The following is a 17,345-nucleotide window of genomic DNA, read 5'->3' as shown; positions in this document are numbered from 1 at the left end:
GTGTGTGTGTGTGTGTGTGTGTGTGTGACTGTGTGTGTGTGTGTGTGTGTGTGTGTGTGTGCGTCTCTCAGACCACTACACTGATTGGCCTGCTGAAGACGGCTCGTCTCCTGCGATTGGTCCGCGTGGCCAGGAAGCTGGACCGCTACTCTGAGTACGGCGCCGCCGTGCTCTTCCTCCTCATGTGTACCTTCGCCCTCATCGCCCACTGGCTGGCCTGCATCTGGTACGACACACACGGAGGCGTGGGGTAACCCCCTCCAGCTGAGCCACGCCCCCCAGACACCACACGTGCATTCACACATTGTGTTTCCCAGGTACGCCATCGGCAGCGTGGAGAGGAGCGGCTCCATTGGCTGGCTGCACACCCTGGGGGACCAGCTGGGGAAGACCTACAACAGCTCCGTCATGGGTAGGGTTGGGTACCGGAAACCGGTGCCAATGTGGTACCGGTTCCAATACAACCGGTATTACCCGGACCGAAACGCAACGCACATTTCGGTGCTTCTTTCCGGTGCCTGAGCCGATTGAAATTGAAACAAACTATTGTTGTGAACTTCTCTTGTGACTCCGCCCTGTCAGCAGGTTGCGAGCCTCTCATATGTAACTCTGACAGGAGGCGTGGCCGTGTGTGACTAGTGAGCCCGTGTGGAGCACACCAGCGTCAGGCTGGGCGACGGGGAGACCGTCACCGGTCCCCCTGAACACGGGGAGACCGATGATGACGAGCAGCCTTAACTCAGATTAGTTCCGTAACGTTGATTGCAAGTCTTGCATTCATAAAAGTAGCCCAAGAAATAATAAATTAGCCATTATAACCATGCTTAAGCTAGCTCGTAGCTAGCGCTAGCTACGAGCTACGAGCGTGACAGTCTGCTAGCAGATGTGTTGATGTACAGCGATCCCGGTGTTACCGGGAATATAATGACGGAGGAATAAAGACCGTGGGGCGTCACTTTGTTTCAGTGGAACTCTCGCTGTCAGAAGCAAAACTTTATTTGTCACGTGTCATCTTCAGTCCCTCTGATTGGTTGTTCTCTTTGCCCATCAACACAGTGACAGGATTAACCCTATAAGGTCTGCACATGACAATACATATCACATCATATAATGGAGAACATATATTGTGTATGTTAACAGTCTGATATCCGTTGTGTGTCAGTGCTCCATGATAACGGCTTCTACAGGGAATATGGCCAAAGAGGTTTTTAATGTCCTCATTGTGCGTTTAAAAAAAAAAGTATCGGTTCAGGCACCGTTTAGGCACCGGTATCGTTTTAAAAGTACCGGTTTAGCACCGGTATCGGAAAAAACCCAAACGATACCCATCCCTAGTCATGGGTAGGCGAGCCCTGGGGGGGGGCTGTGGTGCTCTGTCTGTGTGAGGAGGAGCACACTGGGGAGATCTGGGGGTCAGCTCTACATGTGTGTTCCCCTCCAGGCTCTGGACCCTCCATCAAGGACAAGTACATCACAGCGCTGTACTTCACCTTCAGCAGCCTGACCAGCGTGGGCTTCGGAAACGTTTCCCCCAACACCAACTCAGAGAAGATCTTCTCCATCTGCGTCATGCTCATAGGATGTAAGTCCTGGGGCTCTGAGGAGCGGGGGTGGGAGTGGTACTAGTGCTGCTGCTGGTAGAGATAGTAGTACGAGTAGAAGTAGTGGTAGAGGTAGTGGTAGTAAGAGTAGAAGTTGAGGTAGAGATAGTAGAGATGGTAGAGATAGTAGGAGTAGAGATGGAGGTAGTAGAGGTAGTAGGAGTAGAGGTAGTAGGAGTAGAGGTAGAGGTAGTAGGAGTAGAGGTAGTAGGAGTAGAGGTATAGGTAGTAGAGGTAGTGGTAGAAATAGGGGTAGTAGAGGTAGTAGAGGTAGTAGAGGTAGTAAAGGTAGTAATACCTGAGGTAGCATCATAGTGGATACCTGAGGTAGCATCATGGTGGATACCTGAGGTAGCATCATGGTGGATACCTGAGGTAGCATCATGGTGGTTACCTGAGGTAGCATCATAGTGGATACCTGAGGTAGCATCATAGTGGATACCTGAGGTAGCATCATGGTGGATACCTGAGGTAGCATCATAGTGGATACCTGAGGTAGCATCATGGTGGATACCTGAGGTAGCATCATGGTGGATACCTGAGGTAGCATCATGGTGGATACCTGAGGTAGCATCATGGTGGATACCTGAGGAAGCATCATGGTGGATACCTGAGGTAGCATCATGGTGGCATCATGGTGGATACCTGAGGTAGCATCATGGTGGATACCTGAGGAAGCATCATGGTGGATACCTGAGGTAGCATCATGGTGGATACCTGAGGTAGCATCATGGTGGATACCTGAGGTAGCATCATGGTGGATACCTGAGGTAGCATCATGGTGGATACCTGAGGTAGCATCATAGTGGATACCTGAGGTAGCATCATGGTGGATACCTGAGGTAGCATCATGGTGGATACCTGAGGTAGCATCATGGTGGATACCTGAGGTAGCATCATGGTGATACCTGAGGTAGCATCATGGTGGATACCTGAGGTAGCATCATGGTGGATACCTGAGGTAGCATCATGGTGGATACCTGAGGAAGCATCATGGTGGATACCTGAGGTAGCATCATGGTGGATACCTGAGGTAGCATCATGGTGGATACCTGAGGTAGCATCATGGTGGATACCTGAGGTAGCATCATGGTGGATACCTGAGGTAGCATCATGGTGGATACCTGAGGTAGCATCATGGTGGATACCTGAGGTAGCATCATGGTGGATACCTGAGGTAGCATCATGGTGGATACCTGAGGTAGCATCATGGTGGATACCTGAGGTAGCATCATGGTGGATACCTGAGGTAGCATCATGGTGGATACCTGAGGTAGCATCATGGTGGATACCTGAGGTAGCATCATGGTGGATACCTGAGGTAGCATCATGGTGGATACCTGAGGTAGCATCATGGTGGATACCTGAGGTAGCATCATGGTGGATACCTGAGGTAGCATCATGGTGGATACCTGAGGTAGCATCATGGTGGATACCTGAGGTAGCATCATGGTGGATACCTGAGGTAGCATCATGGTGGTTACCTGAGGTAGCATCATGGTGGATACCTGAGGTAGCATCATGGTGGATACCTGAGGTAGCATCATGGTGGATACCTGAGGTAGCATCATGGTGGATACCTGAGGTAGCATCATGGTGGATACCTGAGGTAGCATCATGGTGGATACCTGAGGTAGCATCATGGTGGATACCTGAGGTAGCATCATGGTGGATACCTGAGGTAGCATCATGGTGGATACCTGAGGTAGCATCATGGTGGTTACCTGAGGTAGCATCATGGTGGATACCTGAGGTAGCATCATGGTGGATACCTGAGGTAGCATCATGGTGGATACCTGAGGTAGCATCATGGTGGATACCTGAGGTAGCATCATGGTGGATACCTGAGGTAGCATCATGGTGGATACCTGAGGTAGCATCATGGTGGATACCTGAGGTAGCATCATGGTGGATACCTGAGGTAGCATCATGGTGGATACCTGAGGTAGCATCATGGTGGATACCTGAGGTAGCATCATGGTGGATACCTGAGGTAGCATCATGGTGGATACCTGAGGTAGCATCATGGTGGATACCTGAGGTAGCATCATGGTGGATACCTGAGGTAGCATCATGGTGGATACCTGAGGTAGCATCATGGTGGATACCTGAGGTAGCATCATGGTGGATACCTGAGGTAGCATCATGGTGGATACCTGAGGTAGCATCATGGTGGATACCTGAGGTAGCATCATGGTGGATACCTGAGGTAGCATCATGGTGGATACCTGAGGTAGCATCATGGTGGTTACCTGAGGTAGCATCATGGTGGATACCTGAGGTAGCATCATGGTGGATACCTGAGGTAGCATCATGGTGGATACCTGAGGTAGCATCATGGTGGATACCTGAGGTAGCATCATGGTGGATACCTGAGGTAGCATCATGGTGGATACCTGAGGTAGCATCATGGTGGTTACCTGAGGTAGCATCATGGTGGATACCTGAGGTAGCATCATGGTGGTTACCTGAGGTAGCATCATGGTGGATACCTGAGGTAGCATCATGGTGGATACCTGAGGTAGCATCATGGTGGATACCTGAGGTAGCATCATGGTGGATACCTGAGGTAGCATCATGGTGGATACCTGAGGTAGCATCATGGTGGATACCTGAGGTAGCATCATGGTGGTTACCTGAGGTAGCATCATGGTGGATACCTGAGGTAGCATCATGGTGGATACCTGAGGTAGCATCATGGTGGATACCTGAGGTAGCATCATGGTGGATACCTGAGGTAGCATCATGGTGGATACCTGAGGTAGCATCATGGTGGATACCTGAGGTAGCATCATGGTGGATACCTGAGGTAGCATCATGGTGGATACCTGAGGTAGCATCATGGTGGATACCTGAGGTAGCATCATGGTGGATACCTGAGGTAGCATCATGGTGGATACCTGAGGTAGCATCATGGTGGATACCTGAGGTAGCATCATGGTGGATACCTGAGGTAGCATCATGGTGGATACCTGAGGTAGCATCATGGTGGATACCTGAGGTAGCATCATGGTGGATACCTGAGGTAGCATCATGGTGGATACCTGAGGTAGCATCATGGTGGATACCTGAGGTAGCATCATAGTGGATACCTGAGGTAGCATCATGGTGGATACCTGAGGTAGCATCATGGTGGATACCTGAGGTAGCATCATGGTGGATACCTGAGGTAGCATCATGGTGGATACCTGAGGTAGCATCATGGTGGATACCTGAGGTAGCATCATGGTGGATACCTGAGGTAGCATCATGGTGGATACCTGAGGTAGCATCATGGTGGATACCTGAGGTAGCATCATGGTGGATACCTGAGGTAGCATCATGGTGGATACCTGAGGTAGCATCATGGTGGATACCTGAGGTAGCATCATGGTGGATACCTGAGGTAGCATCATGGTGGATACCTGAGGTAGCATCATGGTGGATACCTGAGGTAGCATCATGGTGGATACCTGAGGTAGCATCATGGTGGATACCTGAGGTAGCATCATGGTGGATACCTGAAGTAGCATCATGGTGGATACCTGAGGTAGCATCATGGTGGATACCTGAGGTAGCATCATGGTGGATACCTGAGGTAGCATCATGCTGGATACCTGAGGTAGCATCATGGTGGATACCTGAGGTAGCATCATGGTGGATACCTGAGGTAGCATCATGGTGGATACCTGAGGTAGCATCATGGTGGATACCTGAGGTAGCATCATGGTGGATACCTGAGGTAGCATCATGGTGGATACCTGAGGTAGCATCATGGTGGATACCTGAGGTAGCATCATGGTGGATACCTGAGGTAGCATCATGGTGGATACCTGAGGTAGCATCATGGTGGATACCTGAGGTAGCATCATGGTGGATACCTGAGGTAGCATCATGGTGGATACCTGAGGTAGCATCATGGTGGATACCTGAGGTAGCATCATGGTGGTTACCTGAGGTAGCATCATGGTGGATACCTGAGGTAGCATCATGGTGGATACCTGAGGTAGCATCATGGTGGATACCTGAGGTAGCATCATGGTGGATACCTGAGGTAGCATCATGGTGGATACCTGAGGTAGCATCATGGTGGATACCTGAGGTAGCATCATGGTGGATACCTGAGGTAGCATCATGGTGGATACCTGAGGTAGCATCATAGTGGATACCTGAGGTAGCATCATGGTGGATACCTGAGGTAGCATCATGGTGGATACCTGAGGTAGCATCATGGTGGATACCTGAGGTAGCATCATGGTGGATACCTGAGGTAGCATCATGGTGGATACCTGAGGTAGCATCATGGTGGATACCTGAGGTAGCATCATGGTGGATACCTGAGGTAGCATCATGGTGGATACCTGAGGTAGCATCATGGTGGATACCTGAGGTAGCATCATGGTGGATACCTGAGGTAGCATCATGGTGGATACCTGAGGTAGCATCATGGTGGATACCTGAGGTAGCATCATGGTGGATACCTGAGGTAGCATCATGGTGGTTACCTGAGGTAGCATCATGGTGGATACCTGAGGTAGCATCATGGTGGATACCTGAGGTAGCATCATGGTGGATACCTGAGGTAGCATCATGGTGGTTACCTGAGGTAGCATCATGGTGGATACCTGAGGTAGCATCATGGTGGATACCTGAGGTAGCATCATGGTGGATACCTGAGGTAGCATCATGGTGGATACCTGAGGTAGCATCATGGTGGATACCTGAGGTAGCATCATGGTGGATACCTGAGGTAGCATCATGGTGGATACCTGAGGTAGCATCATGGTGGATACCTGAGGTAGCATCATGGTGGATACCTGAGGTAGCATCATGGTGGATACCTGAGGTAGCATCATGGTGGATACCTGAGGTAGCATCATGGTGGATACCTGAGGTAGCATCATGGTGGATACCTGAGGTAGCATCATGGTGGTTACCTGAGGTAGCATCATGGTGGATACCTGAGGTAGCATCATGGTGGATACCTGAGGTAGCATCATGGTGGATACCTGAGGTAGCATCATGGTGGATACCTGAGGTAGCATCATGGTGGATACCTGAGGTAGCATCATGGTGGATACCTGAGGTAGCATCATGGTGGATACCTGAGGTAGCATCATGGTGGATACCTGAGGTAGCATCATGGTGGATACCTGAGGTAGCATCATGGTGGATACCTGAGGTAGCATCATGGTGGATACCTGAGGTAGCATCATGGTGGATACCTGAGGTAGCATCATGGTGGTTACCTGAGGTAGCATCATGGTGGATACCTGAGGTAGCATCATGGTGGATACCTGAGGTAGCATCATGGTGGATACCTGAGGTAGCATCATGGTGGATACCTGAGGTAGCATCATGGTGGATACCTGAGGTAGCATCATGGTGGTTACCTGAGGTAGCATCATGGTGGATACCTGAGGTAGCATCATGGTGGTTACCTGAGGTAGCATCATGGTGGATACCTGAGGTAGCATCATGGTGGATACCTGAGGTAGCATCATGGTGGATACCTGAGGTAGCATCATGGTGGATACCTGAGGTAGCATCATGGTGGATACCTGAGGTAGCATCATGGTGGATACCTGAGGTAGCATCATGGTGGATACCTGAGGTAGCATCATGGTGGATACCTGAGGTAGCATCATGGTGGATACCTGAGGTAGCATCATGGTGGATACCTGAGGTAGCATCATGGTGGATACCTGAGGTAGCATCATGGTGGATACCTGAGGTAGCATCATGGTGGATACCTGAGGTAGCATCATGGTGGTTACCTGAGGTAGCATCATGGTGGATACCTGAGGTAGCATCATGGTGGATACCTGAGGTAGCATCATGGTGGATACCTGAGGTAGCATCATGGTGGATACCTGAGGTAGCATCATGGTGGATACCTGAGGTAGCATCATGGTGGATACCTGAGGTAGCATCATGGTGGATACCTGAGGTAGCATCATGGTGGATACCTGAGGTAGCATCATGGTGGATACCTGAGGTAGCATCATGGTGGATACCTGAGGTAGCATCATGGTGGATACCTGAGGTAGCATCATGGTGGATACCTGAGGTAGCATCATGGTGGATACCTGAGGTAGCATCATGGTGGATACCTGAGGAAGCATCATGGTGGATACCTGAGGTAGCATCATGGTGGATACCTGAGGTAGCATCATGGTGGATACCTGAGGTAGCATCATGGTGGATACCTGAGGTAGCATCATGGTGGATACCTGAGGTAGCAACATAGTGGATACCTGAGGTAGCATCATGGTGGATACCTGAGGTAGCATCATGGTGGATACCTGAGGTAGCATCATGGTGGATACCTGAGGTAGCATCATGGTGGATACCTGAGGTAGCATCATGGTGGATACCTGAGGTAGCATCATGGTGGATACCTGAGGTAGCATCATGGTGGATACCTGAGGAAGCATCATGGTGGATACCTGAGGTAGCATCATGGTGGATACCTGAGGTAGCATCATGGTGGATACCTGAGGTAGCATCATGGTGGATACCTGAGGTAGCATCATGGTGGATACCTGAGGAAGCATCATGGTGGATACCTGAGGTAGCATCATGGTGGATACCTGAGGTAGCATCATGGTGGATACCTGAGGTAGCATCATGGTGGATACCTGAGGTAGCATCATGGTGGATACCTGAGGTAGCATCATGGTGGATACCTGAGGTAGCATCATGGTGGATACCTGAGGTAGCATCATGGTGGATACCTGAGGTAGCATCATGGTGGATACCTGAGGTAGCATCATGGTGGATACCTGAGGTAGCATCATGGTGGATACCTGAGGTAGCATCATGGTGGATACCTGAGGTAGCATCATGGTGGATACCTGAGGTAGCATCATGGTGGATACCTGAGGTAGCATCATGGTGGATACCTGAGGTAGCATCATGGTGGTTACCTGAGGTAGCATCATGGTGGTTACCTGAGGTAGCATCATGGTGGATACCTGAGGTAGCATCATGGTGGATACCTGAGGTAGCATCATGGTGGTTACCTGAGGTAGCATCATGGTGGATACCTGAGGTAGCATCATGGTGGATACCTGAGGTAGCATCATGGTGGATACCTGAGGTAGCATCATGGTGGATACCTGAGGTAGCATCATGGTGGATACCTGAGGTAGCATCATGGTGGACAGTGATGGGAGCTGACGGAGGTTCAGAGGTCGAGAGGCTCAGAAGGATCCAAGTTGACACCAGACCCCGTCTCCGACCTCCACGGCCTCCAGAGGACGGAGAGTTCTAGAGTTAAACATCGACATGGGACATCATCACTGGTCATGTTTCCAAGTCGAGCTTCAAAGTTCTGACTTAAACCAGAGCTCACTGATTAGAGTCCAGCTGGTGGACTAAGGGGGTCCCTTCTTAACCGGTTCTATGCGTCAAGTGTTAGAGCTGCAGTCTCTCTCCTGACCACCAGGGGGCGACTTCTCTGGTTGTATAGAAGTCTATGTGTTAAAGCTGCATTCTCCCTCTCTCTCTCTCCCTCTCTCTCTCCAGCCCTGATGTACGCCAGTATCTTCGGCAACGTGTCGGCCATCATCCAGCGCCTGTACTCGGGGACGGCCCGGTACCACACCCAGATGCTCCGGGTCCGCGAGTTCATCCGGTTCCACCAGATCCCCAACCCGCTCCGGCAGCGGCTGGAGGAGTACTTCCAGCACGCCTGGTCCTACACCAACGGCATCGACATGAACGCCGTGAGTACCGAGGACCCGGTCCCATGAGGACCTGGTCCCGCGAGGACCCGGTCCCACGAGGACCCGGTCCCGCGAGGACCCGGTCCCGCGAGGACCCGGTCCCACGAGGACCCGGTCCCACGAGGATCCGGTCCCCCTGGGGATCCGGTCCTGTGAAGACCTCGTCCTCCCTCTTTCACTTTCCTTTCATCCGCTTTCTTCATCTCTCCCCCCCCAGGTTCTGAAGGGGTTCCCCGAGTGCCTCCAGGCGGACATCTGCCTGCACCTGAACCGGACCCTGCTCCAGAACTGCAAGGCCTTCAAGGGGTCCACGAAGGGCTGCCTGAGGGCCCTGGCCATGAAGTTCAAGACCACCCACGCCCCCCCAGGGGACACGCTGGTCCACGCCGGGGACGTCCTCACCGCGCTGTACTTCATCTCCAGGGGGTCCATCGAGATCCTGAGGGGCGACGTGGTGGTGGCCATCCTGGGTACGGACTCATGGTTCAGACCCTGTGTGTGAGAGGAGGAGAGGAACAGGAGGTCTCACTGCCCCCCCTAGAGGAGGTCTCACTGCACCCCCTAGAGGAGGTCTCACTGCCCCCCTAGAAGAGGTCTCACTGCACCCCCTAGAAGAGGTCTCACTGCCCCCCTAGAGGAGGTCTCACTGCCCCCCTAGAAGAGGTCTCACTGCACCCCCTAGAAGAGGTCTCACTACCCCTAGAGGAGGTCTCACTGCCCCCTAGAAGAGGTCTCACTGCCCCTAGAAGAGGTCTCACTGCACCCCCTAGAGGAGGTCTCACTGCACCCCTAGAAGAGGTCTCACTGCACCCCCTAGAGGAGGTCTCACTGCCCCCCGAGAGGAGGTCTCACTGCCCCCCTAGAAGAGGTCTCACTGCCCCCCTAGAGGAGGTCTCACTGCCCCCCTAGAACGGGTCTCACTGCCCCTAGAGAGGTCTCACTGCCCCCCTAGAAGAGGTCTCACTGCACCCCCTAGAAGAGGTCTCACTGCCCCCTAGAGGAGGTCTCACTGCCCCCCTAGAAGAGGTCTCACTGCCCCCCTAGTGGAGGTCTCACTGCACCCTAGAGGAGGTCTCACTGCCCCTAGAAGAGGTCTCACTGCCCCTAGAGGAGGTCTCACTGCCCCCTAGAGGAGGTCTCACTGCCCCCTAGAAGAGGTCTCACTGCACCCCCTAGAGGAGGTCTCACTGCACCCCTAGAAGAGGTCTCACTGCACCCCCTAGAGGAGGTCTCACTGCCCGCCCTAGAGGAGGTCTCACTGCACCCCCTAGAAGAGGTCTCACTGCACTCCTAGAAGAGGTCTCACTGCCCCCTAGAGGAGGTCTCACTGCCCCCTAGAAGAGGTCTCACTGCCCCCCTAGAGGAGGTCTCACTGCACCCCCTAGAGGAGGTCTCACTGCACCCCTAGAAGAGGTCTCACTGCACCCCTAGAGGAGGTCTCACTGCCCCCCGAGAGGAGGTCTCACTGCCCCCCTAGAAGAGGTCTCACTGCACCCCCTAGAGGAGGTCTCACTGCCCCCTAGAGGAGGTCTCACTGCCCGCCCTAGAGGAGGTCTCACTGCCCCCCTAGAAGAGGTCTCACTGCCCCGCTAGAAGAGGTCTCACTGCACCCCCGAGAGGAGGTCTCACTGCCCCCTAGAAGAGGTCTCACTGCCCCCTAGAGGAGGTCTCACTGCCCCCCTAGAGGAGGTCTCACTGCCCCCTAGAAGAGGTCTCACTGCCCCCTAGAGGAGGTCTCACTGCCCCCTAGAGGAGGTCTCACTGCCCCCTGAGAGGTCTCACTGCCCCTAGAGGAGGTCTCACTGCCCCCTAGAGGAGGTCTCACTGCCCCCTAGAGGAGGTCTCACTGCCCCCTAGAGGAGGTCTCACTGCCCCCTAGAAGAGGTCTCACTGCCCCCTAGAGGAGGTCTCACTGCCCCCCTAGAAGAGGTCTCACTGCCCCCTAGAGGAGGTCTCACTGCCCCCCTAGAGGAGGTCTCACTGACCCCCTAGAAGAGGTCTCACTGCCCCCTAGAGGAGGTCTCACTGACCCCCGAGAGGAGGTCTCACTGCACCCCCTAGAGGAGGTCTCACTGCCCCGAGAGGAGGTCTCACTGCACGCCCTAGAAGAGGTCTCACTGCCCCCTAGAGGAGGTCTCACTGACCCCCCCGAGAGGAGGTCTCACTGCACCCCCTAGAGGAGGTCTCACTGCCCCCTAGAAGAGGTCTCACTGCCCCCTAGAGGAGGTCTCACTGCCCCCTAGAAGAGGTCTCACTGCCCCCTAGAGGAGGTCTCACTGCCCCCCTAGAAGAGGTCTCACTGCCCCCTAGAGGAGGTCTCACTGCCACCCCGAGAGGAGGTCTCACTGCCCCCTAGAGGAGGTCTCACTGACCCCCTAGAAGAGGTCTCACTGCCCCCTAGAGGAGGTCTCACTGACCCCCGAGAGGAGGTCTCACTGCACCCCCTAGAAGAGGTCTCACTGCCCCTAGAGGTCTCACTGCCCCCTAGAGGAGGTCTCACTGCCCCCCTAGAAGAGGTCTCACTGCCCCCTAGAGGAGGTCTCACTGCACCCCCTAGAGGAGGTCTCACTGCCCCCCTAGAAGAGGTCTCACTGCACCCCCTAGAGGAGGTCTCACTGCACCCCCTAGAGGAGGTCTCACTGCACCCCTAGAAGAGGTCTCACTGCCCGCCCTAGAGGAGGTCTCACTGCACCCCCTAGAAGAGGTCTCACTGCACCCCTAGAGGAGGTCTCACTGCCCCCCGAGAGGAGGTCTCACTGCCCCCCTAGAAGAGGTCTCACTGCACCCCCTAGAGGAGGTCTCACTGCACCCCTAGAAGAGGTCTCACTGCACCCCTAGAAGTGGTCTCACTGCCCCCCCGAGAGGAGGTCTCACTGCCCCCCTAGAAGAGGTCTCACTGCCCCCCTAGAGGAGGTCTCACTGCCCCCCCTAGAGGAGGTCTCATTGCCCCCCTAGAAGAGGTCTCACTGCCCCCCTAGAGGAGGTCTCACTGCCCCCCCGAGAGGAGGTCTCACTGCACCCCCTAGAGGAGGTCTCACTGCCCCCCCGAGAGGAGGTCTCACTGCCCCCTAGAAGAGGTCTCACTGCCTCCTAGAGGAGGTCTCACTGCCCCCCCGAGAGGAGGTCTCACTGCCCCCTAGAAGAGGTCTCACTGCCCCCTAGAGGAGGTCTCACTGCCCCTAGAAGAGGTCTCACTGCCCCTAGGTCTCACTGCCCCCTAGAAGAGGTCTCACTGCCCCCTAGAGGAGGTCTCACTGACCCCCGAGAGGAGGTCTCACTGCACCCCCTAGAGGAGGTCTCACTGACCCCCGAGAGGAGGTCTCACTGCACCCCCTAGAAGAGGTCTCACTGCCCCCTAGAGGAGGTCTCACTGCCCCCCTAGAAGAGGTCTCACTGCACCCCTAGAGGAGGTCTCACTGCCCCCTAGAGGAGGTCTCACTGCCCCCTAGAGGAGGTCTCACTGCCCCCCTAGAGGAGGTCTCACTGCCCCCCTAGAAGAGGTCTCACTGCACCCCCTAGAAGAGGTCTCACTGCCCCCTAGAGGAGGTCTCACTGCCCCCCTAGAAGAGGCCTCACTGCCCCCCTAGAGGAGGTCTCACTGCCCCCCCTAGAGGAGGTCTCACTGCCCCCCTAGAGGAGGTCTCAGAGCCTCAAATATATGTTGTAGCTGGCATCGCCATCTGCTGGTGACATTAATGGTTACACCTGATAGAGTAGAGGACGGTGTGTGAGTGAGTGTGTGTGTGAGTGTGTGTGTGTGTGTGTGTGTTTTTGTGACCTAAAAGTCCGTTAACTTCATGTTTTGAGAATCTTGTCCTTGAATCTTAACTTTGATAACATATCTTTGCCACAGTGTGTTGTCACCATGACATCAAACAAACATGTTCATCTTTGAAACATAGAAAGCTTGGATCATTTTTGTATTTACTTTTATAACCTGTGAAAACTGAGAAAAAAACCAAGTTATTTGTTTTTATTTGAGTGTTTTTGCTGCAATACTCAGTTCGACCACAAGAGGCAGACGTTCGCCTCTATCATGTCTGAAGCGTTCATGTTTTCTACCAGTTGAGTTTTGATTTCTCTGTAAGCTACAGAAAGTTGTGTGAATCAAAGCGCCGCCTGTTGTTTCACACATGAAACATAAATATCACGAACTTAAGAAACTATGTAGAGAAACAGAACGCTCACTGACCCCTCAGGGCTTCCATACGCACATCGGCTAATAGAAACACATGTCAACTAACTTTGCCTTTTAGAGACGTTAGACACATTCCTCTGAAAGTCAAGAAACACGAGACGACAATCACACATTGAGCTGGTCGCTCCTCAGGGTTGTGTGTGATGTCATCGTGCATGACAATGTCATCGCTCTGTCTTTCAGGAAAGAACGATATCTTCGGCGAGCCCATCAACCTGTACATGCGGCCCGGCAAGTCCAACGCCGACGTCCGGGCGCTGACCTACTGCGACCTGCACAAGATCTCCAGAGAGGACGTCCTGGAGGTGCTGGACATGTACCCGGAGTTCACCGACCACTTCTGGAGCAACCTGGAGATCACCTTCAACCTGCGAGACGTGAGTCCACCACACCGGCCCTGCTGGTCCTGGAGGGGCCTGGAGGGTCCTGATGGTTCTGTAGTGTCCATGCTGGTCCTGGAGGGGCCCTGCTGGTTCTGGAGGGGCCTGGAGGGGCCTGCTGGTTCTGGAGAGTCCATGCTGGTCCTGGAGGGGCCCTGCTGGTTCTGGAGGGGCCTGCTGGTTCTGTAGTGTCCATGCTGGTCCTGGAGGGGCCCTGCTGGTTCTGGAGGGGCCTGGAGGGGCCTGCTGGTCCTGGAGGGGCCCTGCTGGTCCTGGAGTGGCCCTGCTGGTTCTGGAGGGGCCCTGCTGGTTCTGGAGGGGCCTGCTGGTCCTGGAGGGGCCCTGCTGGTTCTGGAGGGGCCTGCTGGTTCTGTAGTGTCCATGCTGGTCCTGGAGGGGCCCTGCTGGTTCTGGAGGGGCCTGGAGGGGCCTGCTGGTCCTGGAGTGGCCCTGCTGGTTCTGGAGGGGCCTGCTGGTTCTGTAGTGTCCATGCTGGTCCTGGAGGGTCCATGCTGGTTCTGGAGGGGCCTGCTGGTTCTGTAGTGTCCATGCTGGTCCTGGAGGGTCCATGCTGGTTCTGGAGGGGCCCTGCTGGTTCTGGAGGGTCCATGCTGGTCCTGGAGGGGCCCTGCTGGTCCTGGAGGGTCCATGCTGGTTCTGGAGGGTCCATGCTGGTCCTGGAGGGGCCCTGCTGGTTCTGGAGGGTCCATGCTGGTTCTGGAGGGTCCATGCTGGTCCTGGAGGGGCCTGCTGTATCCAGGCGGAGATGTCTTTGACTTTATAAAGAATCTTTCTGAAGTCTTTATTCTGGTTCTCAGACCAACATGATCCCCGGCTCCCCGGGCAGCGGCGGCTTCAGCAAGTTACGCCGCCGCAAGTTATCCTTCAGGAGACGCACGGAGACAGGTGAGCTGCTACGACACCTGGGAGACATCAGGCCACCTGGCCTCACCCCTCACCTCCTCTCCTGTGAACTAGATGACGCCGATGCCGGAGAGGTCAAGACCTCCCCCAGGTCTGTGAGGCGGAGACGCAGAGAGACCACCGGCAACCACAGACAGGAAGTGGAGCCTCCGTCGCAGGAGCACCGCGGCGGCGGCTCGGGGTCCTCGCAGTCCAGCGGAGTCGAGGTAGAGACACGAAAGTATTCATTGTATCGTGGTGACCACCAGGGGGCTCCTCTGGTTGTATAGAAGTCTCTGCTTCATGTTCCTCTCCTCCTCTACAGGGGGGGGACTCGATGGGGTCCACGCTGGCTCCTCCCCTGGAGAACCCTCACACATCCAGGAGCTACAGCGAGACCACCGAGGCCGACGCAGACCCCCAGACCGGCAACACCTGCAACGCCCTGTCAGGTAAGCGCGGCGCCGAGCGCCGGCCCCGCCCCCTTTACACGAGGAGGCGCCACACTCACCCCCGTCTGTCCTCCAGGAGCCTTCTCTGGCGTGTCCCACATCTTCAGCTTCTGGGGGGAGGGGCGGGGGGGCGCTCACTACCAGGAGGTGCCCAGCTGCAGCCGGACCCCCCCCCCGACCCTCAGCACGCCGCTGCACGGCCTGAGCCGGCAGCAGCGCGGCCAGTTGGACGCACGCCTGGACCTGCTGCAGAAACAGCTCAACAGGTACCAGGCCGGGGCCCGATGCCCTCTGCACACTGAATGTCCCATTATAATCATATAATATATGTTATAGTCATATAATATATGTTATAATCATATAATATATGTTATAATCATATAATATATGTCATAATCATATAATATATGTTATAATAATATATGTTGTTATATTATTATAACATATGTTATATTATTATAATATATGTTATCATAATATAAGTTATAATAATATAATATATGTTATAATAATATAATATATGTTATAATCATATAATATATGTTATAATATATGTTATAATCATATAATATATGTTATAATCATATTATATATGTTATAATTATATAATATATGTTATAATCATATAATATATGTTATAATCATATAATATATGTCATAATCATATAATATATGTTATAATAATATATGTTATTATATTATTATAACATATGTTATATTATTATAATATATGTTATAATAATATAAGTTATAATAATAGAATATATGTTATAATAATATAATATATATCATAATAATGACGGCCTCTCTGCAGGATGGAGAGCCGCATGTCCACGGACATCGGAGCCATCATGCAGCTGCTGCAGAGACAGATGGCCTTGGTTCCCCCAGCCTACAGCGCCCTGTCCCCCCCGCCCCCTCAGGTGACCACACACACACACACACACACACACACACACACACACACACACACACACACACACACAGACCTGTTTGTGGGCGGGACCCAGTGATGACAGACATCGGTCCATCATGGTCAGCGGACCCCTGAGGGCGTGGCTTCCTGCAGACCAATGAGATGTTGTCTGTTGCAGGTCTCTCTCCGTACCCTGGTTCTGGCCCAGGACCAGGACCAGGGTACGGAGAGAGACCGGTCCAGCCTGTCCCCCCTCTGGCCTCATAGGTTCTCACAGGACCTCATGAGGGGACCTGCAGGGGGGGGTCCTCTGTCCCCGTCCTGGTCTCTAGAGTCTAGACCACATCAACCCTCATGAAAGACTCACTGAGGACCAGTGAAGGGTTTTAGTTCAGCTCCTCTTCTCCTCCTGCAGGTCCTGGACTCGCACCTCGAGGAGTTCCCCTCGCTGATGAACCCCAACCGGGCCCGGCACCTGGACCTGGACTTGGACCTGGAGCTGGGACTGGGACTGGGACTGGGCCCAAGGACGGGGGTCTTCTCAGACTATGCTGGGGTCGGGCCGGCAGCTGGACCGTCTTCCCCGGACCCTGAACCCCAAAGAAGGCTCACCCTGCAACAGTCACAGGCCCCCCTGGACCCACGGACACCTCAGTGACACGACTCTGACCCCCGGGGGGCAACGGGGGACTGAAGACCCCAAAACCCTCAGACCCTCAGACCCTTTAGGCCGCTGGACCTTCACCTCCGACATTAAGAGACATTTTACTTGGAGACAGTGAAGCCAGGCGGGGGAGTGGGGTGGGGGGGTGGGGGGGTAGAGGCCCCCCACCCCCCCACCCGTCATGGAGCCACCTGAGCTCCACAGCGCTACAACCTTTAACCAAAAGAGGAGCACATGACTGCTGTCCTGTAGGAGGATCCCTTTACTGCTGTAGACCAAGACCACCGAGACCACCAAGACCACTAAGACCAAGACCACCAAGACCACAAGTAGCCATGTACCAGTCGTCTTGCACTGAATGATTCTCTTCTTTATGTCCGCGGCGCTTCCGAAAAAACTCTCAAACCTGTTGGTGAACTGTATGTTAGCTGGTCTAACAGGAACCTGCTGTCCTGGTCCTGGTCCCCCCCCCCCCCACACACACACACACACACTGGATTGGCTGGTCTGGGAACTGGAGGG

The 17,345-nt window shown here is 53.8% G+C and overlaps 1 protein-coding gene across 1 annotated transcript in view; it reads left to right on the top strand.

Annotated features, from left to right (window-relative positions):
- LOC130206017 (potassium voltage-gated channel subfamily H member 2-like) overlaps positions 1-17,345 on the top strand; it is a 28,272-nt gene extending 10,927 nt beyond the window's left edge. The window contains exons 2-13 of the mRNA XM_056433686.1: positions 99-226; positions 318-412; positions 1,442-1,582; positions 9,111-9,310; positions 9,528-9,780; positions 13,692-13,885; positions 14,707-14,794; positions 14,867-15,018; positions 15,117-15,243; positions 15,320-15,509; positions 16,058-16,166; positions 16,575-17,345. Of these exons, the coding sequence (XP_056289661.1) occupies positions 99-226; positions 318-412; positions 1,442-1,582; positions 9,111-9,310; positions 9,528-9,780; positions 13,692-13,885; positions 14,707-14,794; positions 14,867-15,018; positions 15,117-15,243; positions 15,320-15,509; positions 16,058-16,166; positions 16,575-16,817 (1,920 nt within the window). The 3' untranslated portion in view covers positions 16,818-17,345. The remainder of the gene's footprint in view (positions 1-98; positions 227-317; positions 413-1,441; positions 1,583-9,110; positions 9,311-9,527; positions 9,781-13,691; positions 13,886-14,706; positions 14,795-14,866; positions 15,019-15,116; positions 15,244-15,319; positions 15,510-16,057; positions 16,167-16,574) is intronic.

Source organism: Pseudoliparis swirei, chromosome 16 (genome assembly GCF_029220125.1).
Source record: "Pseudoliparis swirei isolate HS2019 ecotype Mariana Trench chromosome 16, NWPU_hadal_v1, whole genome shotgun sequence".
In the NCBI taxonomy this organism is placed as follows: Eukaryota; Metazoa; Chordata; class Actinopteri; order Perciformes; family Liparidae; genus Pseudoliparis; species Pseudoliparis swirei.
Note: the sequence above shows the minus strand (reverse complement) of the source record. Positions and strands in the feature narration are given on the sequence as shown.